We start from the raw sequence: 18,523 nt of genomic DNA on the forward strand, positions 1-18,523 counted from the left end.
ACTTTAAAGCTTTATGCAGGATCAACATCAATCACGGTCCGCGAGCTTCAAAATTTTACATTCACCCCAATTTAGCGGGACCCAGCTGCTGCTATTTGGGACGTCACATGACGTCGAAATTCAGCGGGTCGAAGACCCTATTTGTAATAGCGAAGGGGGCGCCACGAGGCTACGAGTTCGCGAGCATCGTTTGAATCGCGCGCGCGCGAAATCACGTGATAGGAAGACGAGCAACGTCACACGACCATGGTCACATGACCTGCGGCAATGACGCATCCTGTTTTTAACCGTATTACGAAAGCCAAGTTGCGCGCGGGACATCACGTGATCTGAATTGCACACACACACGAACAACTAAGACTAGTGCCACTAAATAAGCTACGCTTCAGAGTAACGACACTTCGCCATATTGTGTCTTAAAATCATGGTTGCCAGTTATCTGAAGCTTTATCTGAAATCACAGGAAACGCTTCTCCGCCCTCTGCAAATGTTTAAACATTTCGCGACAGAGCAAAGCAATCTTAGATGACCTTATTCCTAACACCAACTCTAACGCTGAGGAAGCCTCCCTTATGAATCAGGACGATCGGCAGTTGTGTCTGCTCTGCATACGAGCCAAAATGGCGGCGCCCACAACAATGTCGGGGAACGGAGTGCCGATACTCTAAGCGCAGCTCATTTAGTGGCTCTAACTAAGACGACTTAAGCGGTCTCAGAAGCAATGTGCCCGTAGCTCGAGAAAGAAGAAGACGCCGTTCCGAACGGACGCGCTTTATGTTCTCTAAGAAAAATACACCGGCCACTGGCCGGGGAAATGCTGAGGCTTCGGCCAGTTCTTCGGAAACCATGACAACTGATAACCGGACCGTCTTACCTCGTCTACCCACAGGTAATTTGAGCCTAAACTCTGTTTTCCTGCATGGAGATCTTGCCGCGAGACCCTACCGCGCACCTGACTTCCGTAATGCCTTACGAGGAGTGGTTGAGGCTCAAGATATCATCGGAATCGGCCAATTCCAAATGAGCCACGTATGAATGGTAACTTGTACTAGCGCTTTGGCGAAAGCCAAGCTCGTCAACAAGGTCGAGCTCTGTGTGAAGGGACACAGATACATAGTCATCGACCCAGACAGCAGAGACGTTAAACTCAAGTTGTTGTGGCTGCCGGTCCACATGGAGAACAAGCGAATCGAAGAGGCGCTAGCGCCCTACGGTACGGTTCGTTCAATCGTTCGAGAGAAGTGGAGTTGCCCAGGGATGGAGCAAATGGAGACTTTAAACAAGGAAGTAACGTTAACACTCCGTGAAGGGATGAACAGCACCCAAATCCCGCACCAACTCACGGTTTTCGGCTGCCGAAGCCTCGTGATCGTTCCTGGTCGCCCTCCGCTGTGCCTCCGATGCAACCGAATCGGGCACATACGTCGAGAGTGCAGAACTCCTCGGTGCGGCGAATGCCGCCGCTATGGACACTCTACAGACGAATGTGTATCGACATACGCCGACAAGCTCCGACAGGTGAGATCCCCTCTTGATGACGTTGTTCAAGATCACCTAATGGACATCAGTGAGATGGTTGACGCTACAGGAGAAGTCATCGATTCCATAGCACCAAGGACAGAACGGGAAACTGCTTCCCGAGAAGCACAAACGACCAATCCCGTTTCGCATGATGTCTCATCTGAGCCAATCAAAGAAGACTCTACGATAACCACTAGAGCAACCGTGCGAAACTGGTCGGAAGACGAGTACCCTCTCTTGGAGGTAACAGAGGAGCCGTCCTGCAGCCAACAGCCACTGCCTCGCCGGGAGCGTTCCACCACATCCAATGGAGCATCCGTCAAGAGACCCGCTCCTAAGGCTGAGTCGTCCCAGCCTTCTGGAATGGGTGCCAAGAAGGAGAGCAAGAATGACGAGGGAGGAGAGGAAAAGCGCAAGCCAGCAGCGCTCCGAGAAGACCCTTACAGCCCGGCTCCACAGCCGGACAACGAGATGAAAGACAATGATGTTTCACCTACATAACAACTAGTATAGCCCATGGCACGCCCCCCACTCAGCTTCGCTACCCTCAATGTCAGAGGACTGTGTTCACGTGCGCGACAGTCCCAAGTATATAGGCTCCTCTTAAAAGAACAGATAGACTTTGTTGCCGTTCAGGAAACAAAGATATCGTCTGATGAGGACACCGCTCGAGCACTGGACCCTTTCCTCTTGACATACGAGGTATGTGTCAGTCATGCTGATGGCTTGTCGGGAGGGTGCTTTTTGTTTCTGAAAAAAAGCCTGGGTTATTCTTCACTGTCACATGTCGTTGACGACAAAGGAAGGTTTATATGTTGTGATTTTCTGTTACGGGGCATTTTCTTTTTTCGTTTACTGTGTATTTACGCTTATAACGGCGAGCGAGAGAGACGTTTTTTCTTTGAAAATCTTGCCCCATTTCTTGATACAGACAAGCAGATCGTTTTGTTCGGAGACTTTAACTGTGTCTGTAACGTTAGCTACAGATCAGTGCCTTCTACAAGGCGTGATAGCAGTGCCGAAATTTTGAACAGTCTCACATCTGATTACTACCTTTTGACGTTGGGGCTTCGCAAAACGTTTCTAATCGATTTACCCATCTTCATGCAACATGCAATGCGAGACTGGTCGCATTTATGTATCAAGTCCCCTTTTTGCACAAGTGAGTGCCTACGACGTAAAGCCAGTTTCCTTTTCGGACCATTGCCTTGTAAGGGCGTGCATCGGTAGAGACGTACAACGCAAATCACCACCAAATTGGGCTTTATGGAAATTTAATACGAGACTATTAGAAGACAAAGAGTTTAGCAAGCGAGTTCGAGAAAATTTAATAAGGCGAGTACGAACCACCTATTCGGCATTTTTGCCCAGTGGGACTCGTTTAAACAAGAAATTAAGAATGAAGCAATTGAATACTCGTGCATAACATCATTCCATGCAAAGAAAGACAAAACTCTTCTTTTACGCAACCTACAGACCCTCCACGAGCTAGAGTGCTAGACGCCTGGTTTGTTTCATGAAGAAATACAACGAGTGAAGTGTCAGATACAAAGTCACGAACAAAAACGGTTCCATGGAGCACTAGTACGGTCTCGTTGTAGACGATTTCTATCCTCAGAGACACCCACTCGACGAGCACTTGACGATGAGACTCGAAATAGACAGTCAAAAAGAATACAACTTCTGAATTGTAACGGGGCATTATCATTTGACGAACTTGACATCATGAACGCTTTTGAAACACACTACCAGAGCGTCTTCGGGCAAACGCAGTCGATAAATAAAGAAAAAGCTAAATATCTAGTCTCTTTGATGCCCCAGGTTAGCCAGCTTAAGAGCGATCTCCTTGGTAGACCAACCACATTGGAAGAAGTACAATGCGCGATAGATGAATTACCAAATTCAAAAACACCAGGGCCCGATGAACTCCCAGCAGAGTTTTATAAAGAATACAAGGACCTCCTAAGCCCGTTTCTACTTAAAGTATATCTGGAAGCGTATGAGCAGGAAACACTACCACCTTCTTTTTATAAGAGCCATACAGTTTTAATCCCAAAAAGTAAAGAGGCAGATAAACTCCTAATTGTTGAAGGGTACCGCCCTATTACACCCTGCAATGTGGACTACAAAATCTTTGCAAAAATTCTGACAAAACGACTTCAATACATCACATCCAGCGTTGTTGGCAATCACCAGACTTGTGGAATTAAGGGCAGAACGATACAGACAAACATACACGTAGCTCGTACAATAATAGAGAGCTGTTGTGCTCATGCAGATCAAGTGGCTATGGTTCAAGTGGATTTAGCAAAAGCTTTTGATCGCGTCTTTCATATTTTTCTATTCGACATACTCCGCCACGTAAACTTAGGACCAACACTTTTTAAAGGAATAAAGATATGCTACCGCAATTGTACCACTAGGCTTATAGTCAATGGCTCTTTGTCAGGTCCAATTCGTCTAGAGTCATCCGTCAAACAGGGATGCCCCTTGTCCACCCTTTTGTTTGCACTATACTTAGAGCCCCTATGTCTAAGCGTACTAAATAGCCCTACTGTAGAAGGATACCGTTTCTACTCCACAGAGGTAAAAGTGTTGGCATATGCGGATGACATTGCGTTCTTCTGTAAGGACAAACGAAGCGTAGACAATGTGTTCGCTTTAGCTCAAAACTTCTGTTCTACGACTGGGGCGCTCATCAACAAGGCAAAGTGTACAGGCTTCTGGTGCGGGCAATGGGCCACAACACCTTCAAAGTACGCTGGCATTTCATGGAGCTGCATTGCCCCTCAGTACTTAGGAGCTCCCCTTAATTGCGTTAGGAACAATGGACATTATTGGACAGAAAGGGTTGAAAAGATGAAAACTCAAGCGGCAATAATGAAAGTAAATCAGTGGTCTATTTTTGGACGGGCGAAAGCCTGTAATATCTTCTTAGCAGCAAAACTTTGGTACGCACTTCAGGTGATTTGCTGTACTAGAGGCCATATTCAGAAGTTTCACAGATTGTTTGCAACTTTTGCATGGGGTTCCACTTGGGAACCCATGAGACGAGATAACCTGTTTCGTTCGGTTGAGCAAGGCGGTCTCGGGCTTTTACACGTCTTTTCAAAACAAATCATATCACGCTTCTTGTTCTTCAGAACTGTGTCTCATGACTTCCTTCGAACTTACATGCAGGCAGAGCTTTCAAGTGCGTTGCCGTATTTGGTAGTAACAACAGTGTCTGCGAGCACATCTCGTCCATAGGGATACCTCGGAGAGGTAGTGAGCTCATAGAGTTCCTTAAAGCACGTTTTTCCCTGGAATACTTATTTAAAGTGTCGCGGAAAGCTTTATATGTTGATCTCATCGATGCATCATTTCCTATACCCCTGTACCAAAGTATGTTCAGTAATGGCCCGGGACAAGACATCCTGAAACGTGTGTGTAAGCTACATGTCTCACCGACAGCGAAGTCATTCTTTTATAAGCTCCACACTTCAACGTTGCCGGTAAAGCCTTGGCTTCGCGAAAAAGGTATATTTGTTCCTTGGTCAGTGAACTGCCGTTTGTGCAACCAGCCTGAAATAGAACATTGCTTTATTTTTTGCACCGACGCCTATTTTTTTTGGCATGTCCTACAAAGGACATTGAAGAAAGATTTGAATATCTGTGCATATACGATACGTTTTTTGCCTTTAAACCAAAATGATACTTTTCCTTAGGACCTGTTCACATTGATGGGTCTGCATAGCCTTTGGAAAACAAGGATGATTGATAGAAATGCTGATCCTCCACGGTCTACAAAGTCCAATTTTATAGAAACTGTGTCACATGTACGTAATGTGTACGACCGCCTCAAGAAACGCTCAGAATGGTATACCCTTCTTGACAAATGTGTTCACCTTCCCGACTTTTAGAGATGTGACCCCATTTCTTCATGTGACCCCTCTTTCTTCGTATTTCCATGTGACCATTATCAGCCAGTTTGAATGTAAATAAGGGATAGCTCTGTTAGAATGTGTCTTGATTGTTTTTACTGTCCTTTTTCCATGTAATAAATACACAAAAAAATGTGCCCGTAGCTCAGGGGGTAGAGTGTCGGGCTGGTGTGCCCAAGGTAGAGAGGTCGATTCCCAGCCGGCCGTGGAGCCTTTTTTAAACGATTAAAATGCATATACCGCCCAGCGATTCAAATTCACTAAACGTGACCGGAGCGCAGCGCCCTCTGTTGGATGCAGCTGTGACATCACCCGTGAGACACCCTTAGCGCCGCAATTCAAGTCCTATATAGCGCCCTCTGTCGAACGAAGCCGGACCCTGTGGCATCACGTAGTTGTTATGAGATGATGACCGCAGCTGTCAACACCTGGTCAACCACGCTTCTGGTTTGAGGTCTGAGGTCTGAGGTTTGAGGTGGTTGTGATCAGATGATGACCACAGCTGTCAACACCTGGTCAACCACGCTTGTGGTTTGAGCTCCGATTGGTCACTGGCCAACGCCCATGCCCTGTCATTAGTCTCTGAGATGGGAGAGAGGGAAGAGGCCCCGCCCTGCGGCTCTGTGATTGGTCGGGGCTGGCCTTGACCCCTTGGGACTTTGATTGACAGTTGGTCGAAGTGGCCAACTGTGAATCAGTTGGCGGAACTGGCCAACTGTTTTTTACTACTGACATCTTTATCCTGACAACCCGGGCGCGGTCCCGACGTCCGGGCGGTCTCGAAACGTGGGTTATTCGCGGGGTTATTCGAGTTGTGCGAGGACTTGCACCACTGCTTCCTTTGACACGTACGGGAGAAGGCGGTACACAGACACAAACAAAACGGGGGCTCCCATTGGCTCCAAAAAGACTTCCACGTTACCAAGCGACAAGAACCCTTGCGCTAACCCTTGCTGCCCGCCGCCATGAACCTTGCTCCACCGTGGTGTTGCGGGTACGACAGGCCATCCCCGCCGGCGACGGCCTGAATGCTGTCTATGATAGCATCCACCGGAGTGTCCGCCGGAACGCTCAACGAGAAGCACCGAAGTTCGAAGCCTCCGCCATGTCAACGCCCACCAAGGCCGGCGCCTTGGTGGGCGTTGACATGGCGGAGGCTTCGAACCCCGGGACCAGGAATAGATCGAGGCCCCTTGGAGCGCGAAAAACGGGAAAAACGCTTCACACAAACGAGCGACCGCAACCGGCTGCTCTGGCAATCGCCATTTCAGCCCCTTCATATCTTCGAAGCTTCGAGAGGGTCGTCCCAAACCAGTCACACCAATATCGCTATGGGGTATCATCGTACTAAAGGCGTTCCTCGCCAGTATAACCGTCTTTGCAATTGTGTATGCAATCAACTTCTCAATCGTGCTCATCTTCATGGATGTCTTACAATGGAATAGATTTTGTTGCCTAAATCAATACAAAACAAAATGTTTACAGCGAAACTGTCTATGGCCAGGTTCTGGCGGATCGTCTCCGGCGACAGACCAAGCGTGCACCAACAATCCTCAAACGCAACGATGTATGTCCCACTTTATACTCCTCTCCACTGCCGCGGCCTCTTTCCCGAGTCGTGAATACTCCTCGCCACACGCGGCATCTCTCTCCTGCCTGACATTGCGCAACGCCGCGCGCTCTTCGGCGGCCACATGTGCGGCGCACAACAGACTGCGCCGTGATTGGCGTAGCCGCGCAATAAAAAAACACCTCTCCCCCCATGACATTGCGCAATGCTGCGCGCTCTTCGGTGACAGCGTTTGCGGTGCACTGGAGCCTGCGTCGTGATTGGCATAGCCGCGCTATAATAAAACGTCATTGTCTCTAGCACAGCGCCAGCTCCGCTGGACTTCCCTCTTCACGGGGTGGAAGGGCTCTCAACAGACCTTATTCAGATTCGCGCTCCATCTGTCGTACGTTGCGCCAACCTCCTTCAGCAGCCCCAAATATGGTGACCCATGTTTGAAGCTACGGGCAGAGCGCTGTTAGAGGCTGAACATGATGCCGCACTACCCTTGAGTCTCGTTGTGCAACCAACAGGAAAATAACGAGCCAACCGAAGTAAATTTGCAAATAATGTTTTCCTTTTTAATCTGAAGTTGTTAGAGCCAATCTTGAAATAATTGTAGCGTTGGAGTCTCTGAGTGTCAAAATGACAGAGCTGCCTGATTCCACTGCGAGCTCTGCCCAATTTTCTCGAAATGTGGCACTCCAGATGACCGTATTAAAGGAGCAGCAACACCGAAGCAACAGCTGTCCATGATCGTCTCACGATTTTGGCACTTCTGTGCGGCAGTTTTCCCGGTGACTATGTCATTGGTGTTCTTGCGGTCATTCTGAACGCAAGCCACGCAACCCTTTGCTAATATAATGCACTTCGAAATACTAACGCCACTACACCTCCCAAAAAAAGCAACACCATAAGACCTAGCGCAAAGAACGCTAAGCAGGCAGAGCCGAGACGGCGAGGAAGCCTCAAAGATGGCGCGAAAGTGCGCAGGACCCCCGAGAGATGGCACTAATAGTGAATAAGGTCTATTTTTTTAACGCCTCCAAGCACCGACACCGTGTGTGGTGGTGGTAGGAAGATGTACTCTTGTTTAACTGGTGTGTAGGTAGCAAAATATCATTATACAAGAAAGGGCTTTATAAAACTACCCGTCAACAGCGAACTTAGACTAGCTCGCCAAGAATAGAAAAGTCAAGAAGAAATTGCTCATTTCCAAAACCGAAATAGCAACCATTTTGGCTCTGGAAAGGGTCGCTATTCTGGCTACTACCTCGGGAACCAGTGTCTTTAGTATACTGTAGTTAATTAAAGCAAAGTGCAGTGAAGTTCTTTTAGAACGCAGTTCGTAGGCGCCTGTTTCCGGTTTCAGCGCCGTCGCAGTCGCCGTCGGCGTAACCGTAACGTCACGTTGTGTTTCACGTCACATCCCGTGACCCTCGTGAGATCACGTTACCCCGGTGACGTCACGTGACCCCCGTGAGGTCACGTGAACCCGGTGACGTCACGTGACCCCGTGAGGTAACGTGACCCCCTGAGGTCACGTAACAACCGTTAGGTCACGTGTCCCCGGTGATGTCACGTGGCCTTCGTAGCGTTAAGTGACCGCCAAGCTCACGTGACCCCCGTGAGGTCACGTGACCCCGTGAGGGCAGGTGACCCCCATGAGGTCACGTGACCCCCGTGAGGTCACGTGACCTTCGTGAAGTCACGTGACTCCGGTGACGTCACGTGACCCCCGTCAGGTCACGAGGGTCACGCGACGTCACGAGGGCCACGTGACCTCGCGGTTACGCCGACGCCGCTCGGAGGGAGGTGTAGTAGGCAGGATGAGGAGGTGAAAAAGAGGGAGGAGGGGTGTACCCTTTCCTCAGTACCCTTCCCTCCTCCTCCTCCTCAAGAGCAGCGCTCTAATTCGGCGTTAGAGAGAGTTGTAAACGGCTTTCATTATTTTTGTACAGCATGCTAGTCTACAGGTTTTCCCGCTCATTTTAATCCAAGTGACGACCAATTTAATCCCAGGGTCACTCAATTTAATCCAAGCGCCATACAATTTAATCCAAGGGCCACACAATTTAATCCCGGGGTCAGTCAATTTAATCCACAATATATATATGCACTTATTGTGTTCAGTGGTCGTGTTTTGCTTAAACATTTGGTAACTTAGAACAATTGTTTATACAATTAGAATTTGGGGGGGGGGGGCGGCAATTGATAATTGGATCACTAATGGGATTACTTTGAGTTACTAGTTCCACTGTTAACGAGGCTTGATTGATGTGTTGGTTACTATTTTTAAAGCGCAGCTCTTAGGCGCCCTTGTCCGACTTGAGCGGCGTCGGCGTAAACACGCGGTGCATGATGGGTAAATTCCCCCGCTAATTTTAGGAGAAAAATTTCCCCGCTAAGTCTAGCGGAAAATTTTCCCCGCTATATTTAGCGAGAAATTTTTCCCGCTAAATTTGGCGGAAAAATTTCCCAGCTAGATTTAGCGCAAAATTAGCCCCGCTGTCTAGCGGAAATTTTTCCCCGCTAGATATAGCGGAAAAACTCTCCCGCTAAATTTAGCGGGAAATTTTCTCCACTAAATCTAGCGGAAAATTTCCCCCACTAAATCTAGCGGAATATCTTCCCATCTATATTTAGCGGGAAATTTGCCCCGCTAAGTGTAGCGGAAAAGTTTCCCCGCTAGATCTAGCAAAAAATTTCCCCGCTAAATTTAGCGGGAAATTTTCCCCGCTACATCTAGCGGAACATGTTCCCCGCTAAATCTAGCGGAACATCTTGCCAGCTAGATTTAGCGGGAAATTTGCCCCACTAAGTCTAGCGGAACATTTGCCCCGCTAAATTAGCGGAAAGTTTTCCCCGCTAAATTTAGCGGGAAATTTTCCCCGCTAACTCTAGCGGAAATTTTTCTCCGCTAAATTTGCGGAAAATCTTCCCAGCTAGATTTAGCGGTAAATTTGCACCGCTAAATCTAGCGGAAAATCTGCCCTGCTAAATCTAGCAGAAAATCTTCCCAGCTAGATTTAGCCAAAAATTTGCCCCGCTAAGTCTAGCGGAAAATTTTCGCCGTTAAATCTAGCGGAACATCTTCCCAGCTACATTTAGCGGTAAATTTGCCTCGCTAAGTATATCGGAAAATTTCGCCCGCTAAATCTAGCGGAAAATCTTCCCAGTTAGATTTAGCGGAAAATCTTCCCAGCTAGATTTAGCGGGAAATTCGCCCCGCTTAGTCTAGCGGAAAATTCGCCCGCTATATATAGCGGAAAATTTTCCCCGCTAAATTTAGCGGCCCACTAAATCTAGCGGAAAATTCCCCCCCCCCCTTCCCGTTAAATCTGTCGGAAAATCTTCCCAGCTAGATTTAGCGAGAAATTAGCCCCGCTAAGTCTAGCGGAAAATTTCCCCGCTAAATCTAGCAGAAATTCTTCCCAGTTAGATTTAGCGGGAAATTTGCCCCGCTAAGTCTAGCGGAAAATTTCCCCCGCTAAATCTAGCGGAAAATCTTTCCAGCTAGATTTAGCGGAAAATTTCCCCGCTAAATCTAGCAGAAAATATTCCCCGCTATATTTAGGGGAAAAAGTTCCCAGCTAGATTAGCAGAAAATTTTCCCCGCAAAATTTTCCCCGCTAAATCTAGCGGAAAATTTTCTCCGCTATATTTAGCGCAAAAATTTTCCCCGCTAAATCTAGCGGAAAATTTTCTCCGCTATATTTAGCGCAAAAATTTTCCCCGCTAAATCTAGCGGAAAATTTTCTCCGCTATATTTAGCGCAAATATTTTCCCCGCTAAATCTAGCTGAAAATTTTCTCCGCTATATTTAGCGCAAAAATTTTCCCCGCTAAATCTTGCGGAAAATTTTCCCAGCTAGATATAGCGGGGCAAATTTTCCGCTAAATTTAGCTAAGAAATTTTTCCGCTAAATCTAGCGGGTAAAATATTCCGCGAGATTTAGCGGGAAAATTTTCCACTAGAGTAAGCGGGGCAAATTTTCCGCTAGATTTAGCGGGGAAAATTTTCCGCTAAATCTAGCTGGGAAAATTTTCCGCTAGATTTAGCAGGGAAAATTTTCCGCTAGACTTATTAGGGCAAATATTCAGCTAAATCTAGCTTGGAAGATTTTCCGCTAGATTTAGCGGGGGGGGGGGATTTTTCGCAAAATATAGCGGGGAATATTTTCTGCTAGATTTAGCGGGGAAAATTTTCCGTTTGACTTAGCGGGGCAAATTTTCCGCTAAATCTAGCTGGAAAAAATCCGCTAGATTTAGAGGGGAAAATTTCCCACTAAATATAGCGAGAACATTTTCCGCTAGATTTAACGGTCAAAATGTTCCGCTAAATTTAGCGGGGAAAATTTTCCGCTAGATTTAGCGGGGAAAGTTTCCGCGAAATAAAGCGGGGGAAATTTTCCGCTAAATATTGGAGATACTTTTGCGCTCGATTTAGCGGGAAAAAATTTCCGCTAAATTTAGTGGTGAATATTTTCCTCTAGATTTAGCGGGGAAAATTTTCCGCTAGATTTAGCGGGAAAATTTTTCCGCTAAATTTAGCGGGGGAATTTACCCATCATGCACCGCGTGGTTACGCCGACGGCGACGCCGACGCCGACGCCGTTCGAGCCGGAAAGGGGTGCCTAAGAGCTGCGCTCTACAAAGAGTAACCAACACATCAATTAAGCCTCGTCAATAGCGGGACTAGTAACTCAAAGTAATCACATTAGTAATCAAATTATCAATCGCCCCCCCCAAAAGAAATTCTAATTGTACAAACAATTGTTCTAAGTTACCAAATGTGTAAGCGAAACACGACCACTGAACACAATAAGTGCATATCTATGTTTTGGATTAAATTGACTGACCCCAGGATTAAATTGTTTGGCGCTTGGATTAAATTGTATGGCACTGGGATTAAATTGAGTGACCCCGGGATTAAATTGATCGTCGCTTGGATTAAAATGAGCGGGAAAACCTGTAGTATTGTTTTCCTGTATTGTCTAGTAATGTCTTGTCTTCTCTTGTCCAGTGTAGTCATCTAGGGAGTCGGCGAGTAGGTCGTCTTCGCCTATGTCTTTGCGCACAATTTCCTGGCAGACGACTGCGGCCATGCAGACGCCGCAAACGTTGGCCAGCGAGATGAACCACTCCCTGCGACGTGCAGAAGAAAGAATAAAACGGAAAATGCTGAGGTATAGGGTTTTAGAGCGACGACGCACGTAACACGTCATTCGATTGCACCAAGCGAAGAATTAATCACACTGTCACAAAAACGCAGAATTATGCGGGTGATCGTTTACTTTAATAAGTCTAGAAGCGTTCGCGAGACACCCATATATAATGCCGACGTCAAGCCGCGTCCTAGCGTCCCATCGTGCATGATCCACGGGCGTAAACCAGCATCTGTCAGCGTCGTTCAGCGTCTGTCCATGTGCACTTACAACGCGTTTGAAAGGACGCAACGCGACGCACAACCGAAGCGGGACTTTAAAAAAAAAAATCTTACTCTGTTCATCAGAGGCGCTTCTCGTCATCACAAACGCGTCCACACAGCGTCATACCGGCGTGCGGTCGTGCATCACTACTGTGTGAGCACGTTAAAGACCCCAGGTTAGCAGTCGTCTGCACTGGCAAAATTGCTCATCTACAGTGTAAACCAGTGTCGCCCCTACTGGCAGACCAACCTTACGCTGTATAAATCACTAAAACGTCAAATTTGACTTTGACTTTGACAGCGTCGACTACAGTCGGTTGCAAGCTAAGAAAAAACCGGAAATGCCTCTCAGAGGCAAATGTAATGCTACGCCGAGAAACGCCAGCCAATCGTTTTCATGACGTCACAATTCCGTGGACGAATCGCGATCCTTTTGAAAAAAAAAAAAAAGCTCAACATGGCTGCTTGCCTCAGCATCGCGGCGCTAGTTTCTCGTGACCATTATTCTGCTTTTTTGCGCCATGTTTTACGTGCTCGAGGTTACGCCACGAAATCTTAATGGTATCGGCTTGCGTTTGCAGCGGTTTTTGCGCGACAACGTGAGAATCCAACGACGCTATCGCGAACGAAAATTTCGAAGCGGGCGCGAGGCTTAGCACCGCTGAGAGCTGGAAGACGGTATGTTAGACAGGATCTTGGACAGAAAATGAATCGGGAAGACGGTGCATTGGACATGACTTTCTTTCTTTACTAAACAGCTATTTCGTTGACAAAAACGTATTCTAAATTACTTAAATGTCCTGAATGAATTAAATAAATATTGTAGTATTTTAAGACACGTTTCCTGGAGGAAGAAAAAGCAACGTTGCTAGCGAACTACTTTCGCGACGGCGGAGGCACTTCAGATGGGCGCAATGCGCTTGTGGGTGGAGCTAAAAGATTGTTCTCAGGTTGCATCCGACTATAGCTTGCATCAGCATGGCCGCCAGAGCGTCTTCCAGCCTCCCACCACGAACGCAAAGCTATGCGGAGCGCGAATTCGTCTGCTTCTTTCGCAGGGGTCGCGGTGTCGTCAGAAAGACGCCGATCTCTGATTGGCTCCGATTGGAAGGACAGTGGGTAGACCTCAAGGCAGCTAGCACCCACTATCTCTCCATCAGAACCAATCAGAGCTCGGCGTTTTGACGTCAACGCAACCCCTGCGCAAGAAGCAGACGAACTTGCACTCCGCATAGCCACGCGGTGACACCAAGACGAAGGCGTCTGCCGCTCGGCGGCGACTCTCGCCAAGCTGCAGCGTGTTGGCCGCTTGAAGCAGATTCGGGATCGACCAAAGATGACGTCATGAGCAGGCCATGTCTTCTAGCTGGTGCCGTTATGCGGAGAGCAAGTCGTCTGCTTCATGTGCAAGAGGTGACGTCAGAATGACAACGAGTTTTGATTGACTTTGATCTGTAGAATATAACCTGCCTATCAACCAATAACGAAATGGTGGGTAGATCTCAGTGCTAGATTGCTTAAGGTCCACTCACTATTCTTTTTTTTTTCAATGAGCCAATAAGAGCTTGGGGTTCTGGCATGATCGCAATCCGTGTGCAAGAAGCAGACGAACCTGCGCTCCGCATTAGCTTCAGAGGGCCGCTACTCAAACAAGCCTGCAGGTCACCTACTTCCTTCTTATGGCGCATTGCGTGGAGTGTGAAGTGATGAGGTAATGTTAAAATGGGTATTATTAGCATCAAAGCACAAGAAGGGCCGGTAATTAGAGGCTGGATAAAGGGATGTAGACGTGCAGCCTGACAAAGCTTAGAACCTCCCCCCCCGCTCACCTTTCCCCCTTGCCCCCTCAGAAACCACGCCAAAACAAAGAAGTCTTCCCATGACAGCTAGACAGACAATTATACAAATATTGCGATTATACACGCAAGATTTCATGCCTCATCGCTGTAGAGCGTCAGAAATCCTTGCGCAACCAGTAAGTGAAGCCGGCGAATATGACCGCTGCCTTGACGACATCAAGATTTTTGTCAGTATGTATCGTAGATATTTTTTTCCTATATTCAAAAGTGTTGAAGCGTAGCATATGTCCTACGAAATTCCTAATATACAAAAATGCGCAAATAATTCGTTATAAGTATTATGAAAAATCAATAAAAAGCATTATGAAAGAGAAAGAGAAAAAGGTCGATTTAATACAAAGACGAACAGGTTAGCTGAGCTAAATGGGATTCCTTAAAAATGAATATCGCAACCAAGAACTACACCACAGTTTTGTGGCGTGTGAGGAGGACGCCTCTGTGATGAGAGCAAAAAATGCTCAACGCTGCGCGCGATGTGCAAACCCGCCTTTTAAATAGCAGTTCAACTATTTAATGAGATTCGCGCAAATACTGCTTAGAATAAATCTCTGGCGTTTATAATTAAAAAGTTATAAAACGCGGGTTAGCTTTTCTCCCCACGCAATGCAAGTTGCAGAAAAAATTTTAAAAGAACGAGCGGCGTTCACACCCTCCTCTCGAAGCCAGAACAAGCGGCCACGTGATAGAGCCGATTTTACTCGGATAATCTTTATCATCGCTAAGCGCTGAAGTTGGCAAAGCAGATGCGCTGAGTTACAGCTATTTTTATGTTTCGGTTCGTCCTGGCAGCGATTAGATACGAGCCACTACCCAAATGCTTTTCGAGCTATTGATTATCTCGAGCCTAAATCGAGAGCCCACGGATTGTTCAGGTCCAAGCTATTAACCACATTAAAATATCTTCACTCGGGGGAAGAGACCTACACTGACCTCTGAGGAGAGATCAGACAAGAATGACGAAAATAATCCCTGGAGAAGGGGAGCCAGAGGGACAAAGGACAAACACAGATCTCCAAACACAGCTAGGTGACTGGTGCGCGACCCTCTTGCTCCCCTTCTCCAGGGATTAACTTGTTTCTCTTGCTCCCCTTCTCCAGGCATTATTTTTGTCATTCTTGTCCAGCTTGCTTGCACATTTGGATTTAATTGCATTATAATAATAACCTTAAAATGCGAGCTTCACGCCTGTAGGTGTTAGACTGGTGGCGGCTGATAAAACCCGTTTTCTCTACTGACGTCTAACCCCTGGTTAGCTCAATTGGTAGAACGCTCCACTTGGTACAGCGCTCCACCAATCCGCCTGGTTCGATACCCGAACCAGGCGGATTTTTGGGTCGCGCACCAGTCACCTAGTTGTGTTTGGAGATTTGTGTTTGTCCTTTGTCCCTCTTGCGCCCCTTCTCCCGGGATTATTTTCGTCATTCTTGTGCAGTGCCAACAGCACTGCATCATCGCTCCACAACATGGGACAACGTTTGAGAGGCCCGGTGGCGCAACGGTAGCGCGTCTGACTCCAGATCAGAAGGTTGCGTGTTCAAATCACGTCCGGGTCAGGTTTCTTTTTTTACTCTAGTAATCGAATTGTGATCTTCAAGTTTGATGCACCATTTCTTTTCTTTTCAAACTCTCCAAAAGCGTCCGACATGACCCTCAAACAATTTAATCGCGAAAAAGTAAATCTGTTTATTCGAGTGAGCATGGGAGCCACGACTTGCGTCCTTCTCCCCCTGTCCCAATTCCTTCTCTTTTTTTGTGTGTGTGTGATGAATTAGGTGAAAACATTTTTCTCATATTTAGAAAGGTCACAAGTTACATGTGTCTAACAATTGGTAATGACATTCATCAAAAATGTTGTCTTACGACCAGTGCAAACGCACACACCGCTGACGTGTTTGTGAAGGTGCTTGTGGAGGTGGTTGTGACAAGGGTGGCATTCAAAACGCCGAAGGTCAAAATGCCGAATTATCGGAATGCCAAAATTTAAAACACCGAAAATACAAAAAGCCGAAAATCCAAAAAGTCGAAGCTTCGAGAAACCAAAAAGCCAAAACATCGAAACTTCAAAATGCCGAAACATCACCTAGTTATAAAGACATATAAAGTTCCTTGGCAGGATCAATTTTCTTGGCAATGTGATCAAAGTTAGGGGAGAGCTTCCGCCGGCCGATGTGCGCGCTCTCGCCCTTTTTTCTAATAGCCATGAAAGGTTGTCCCCGAGTGTAGCTTCCATCGCATGGTTCAAGCCTTTAAAAAAGGAAAAATATATTACTGCATATCCCCTCGCATAGCAGAGCGATTCCTTGTTTGTTGCATTTCAGACAGATAAGTTTTGTGCAATTCCTTGGAGAAAGCTCAGAACGTCGACATTGTCCCGGTTGCCCAGAGCAGCTGCCAAACAAATTTCGCGCAACTTTTGCTTCTTGCTTTGAGAGCGGCAGGGTTGGCCTCTGATCGCTCCATCCATGTCGTCTTCGACTCTATCTTGCGTCATTTTCATGGTGGTGATGAGCCGGAAGAGGCTTACGTGGTGTCCACCAACCAATACCTCCCATCAGGGCCGTACCCAGAAAAAAAATTCGGGGGGGGGGGGTGGGGGGGGGGGGGGGGTTTCGAGGACAACGGCGGCCATTTTGTCTTATTTTCGCCTATAAATCATGTGCATCGGTGGCATATAATGGAGAGTTATAGCAAACCGAAGAACCGGTCCCGGTTTGGTACCCGGTAGCCGACCGGTGCCACTGCGCGTGCGCAGAGGTGGAGATTAAAATCGGCTGGCTGCAAGTGCACCGACCAGGGCCGTACCCAGAAAAAAATTTCGGGGGGGGGGGGGGGGGTCAGAACCCCCTAACCCCCCCCCCCCCCCCTGGTTACGGCCCTGCCTCCCATCGTCGGTGCCATGCCTCAACGGCGTTGTTGCCCCTTGTAAATTCGTTCTCAGCGAGGGCAAGCACATTCCAGAGGGATGGCGGGAATACCGGTGGGCTTCGTGTGATCACGACGGTGTTATCCCGGCAGCACGGCGGGGTGACTTCCCAAGCAGGTAGTTGTCCTCTCACCATCGCGACAGGTCAGAGGTATTTGCGGGAAGAGTGGTTTCAACTTTAAAGGACGCATAGGCATCTCGTACTTCTTCGGTGCGCAAGAACGAAAGGGCTGTAAGCTGCCTCATTTTGATAGGGAAGCCACCTACATCATTTTTGTAGAGCACTGCCGGTCCTAGGTGCTGCAGTCTGCTCTATACTGAATGTCACAAATAGAACAGACAACCATGCACATACGGCGACGGGAGCAACGACCGAATACCGTTGATTGCTGCCAATTCGAAGTCTGTACTCACAGTTCTTGGATTTAGTGCAAGTCCCATATCTGCTACGAAATTGAGCACTTCAAAAAGCGCCTCGTACGCCATCCCGAGCATGGCTTGCGTGGGCCTTCGAGATGATCTTGTGAGTACCCTCTAGAGGAATGTAGGTAATCATTATGGCGTTGCATTCGCCTCGCTTCTCGCTCCTCCAATAGTGTCTAGAACCTACTTTCTTGTCAAGCACGTAAGTCTTTACAGCTAACTTTTACTTTTTTTCTTCTGGGAGCACACCACAACTGCGTCTTCGTCCATTTCCCTCCGAATCGATGAAATCATTACTGCCGCACATTGCTGCTGCTCTTGTACTCTGAACACTAAACAGCGCTGTTTTTTTGTTTTTTTTGCTGATCATTTAGAGCTGTTTTGTCCGACTGATATGCCTAGCTTTACGACAGATAGAAGGATACGGAATTTTACATCCATTTTTTTTCTACAGAAACTGGTGTCTTGGCAGAACGAGTTAAACAGGCTCGTGTCAGTGGAAAGTGTTCTGCCGGAAAACAAGCAAGTGGTAGTCACAAACCACATCCTTTTTTTTTTTTGACATGATTTCCGGCTTTATCTTTTTTTGGCATTTCAATTTTTTGGTATTTCAATTTTTCGGCATTTCAATTTTTCGGCGTACTGACGTTCGGCTTCTTGATTTTCGAGGTATTGATAGGGACCCCCTCGCAGGTGAGGAGACCCGATGCCAGATTTTGCTGGACAAAGACGTGGTTCAGCCGGCTCGACGACACACCCGCAACCACGCGGGATCGTACGCAGTGCCGTGTAGTTTGACCCAGATGTCGCGCAGGTCCAGAAGCCCGAGAAGCCGAACAAGCCCCTGGGCGCCAGAAGTGTTCCGCCACGACGAGGCCCGCGAACGTCTCGCGAG

General features: G+C 47.5%; 1 protein-coding gene and 1 non-coding gene across 2 annotated transcripts; both read left to right on the forward strand.

The window, feature by feature from the left end:
• Nucleotides 1-4,686: 4,686 nt before the first annotated feature.
• Nucleotides 4,687-5,162, forward strand: LOC115320264 (the record flags this gene model as incomplete). Its single annotated transcript, XM_040220465.1, is given in 2 exon segments — nucleotides 4,687-4,795; nucleotides 4,798-5,162. Coding segments are annotated over 2 exon segments (474 nt in total), but the record flags the coding sequence as incomplete, so codon positions are not given.
• A 10,601-nt stretch (nucleotides 5,163-15,763) lies between these two features.
• Nucleotides 15,764-15,835, forward strand: Trnaw-cca. Its single transcript has one exon. It is a non-coding gene; the product is annotated as a tRNA-Trp (tRNA).
• Nucleotides 15,836-18,523: the final 2,688 nt, after the last annotated feature.

This window comes from Ixodes scapularis, unplaced genomic scaffold, assembly GCF_016920785.2.
Source record: "Ixodes scapularis isolate PalLabHiFi unplaced genomic scaffold, ASM1692078v2 PGA_scaffold12__126_contigs__length_90152505, whole genome shotgun sequence".
In the NCBI taxonomy this organism is placed as follows: Eukaryota; Metazoa; Arthropoda; class Arachnida; order Ixodida; family Ixodidae; genus Ixodes; species Ixodes scapularis.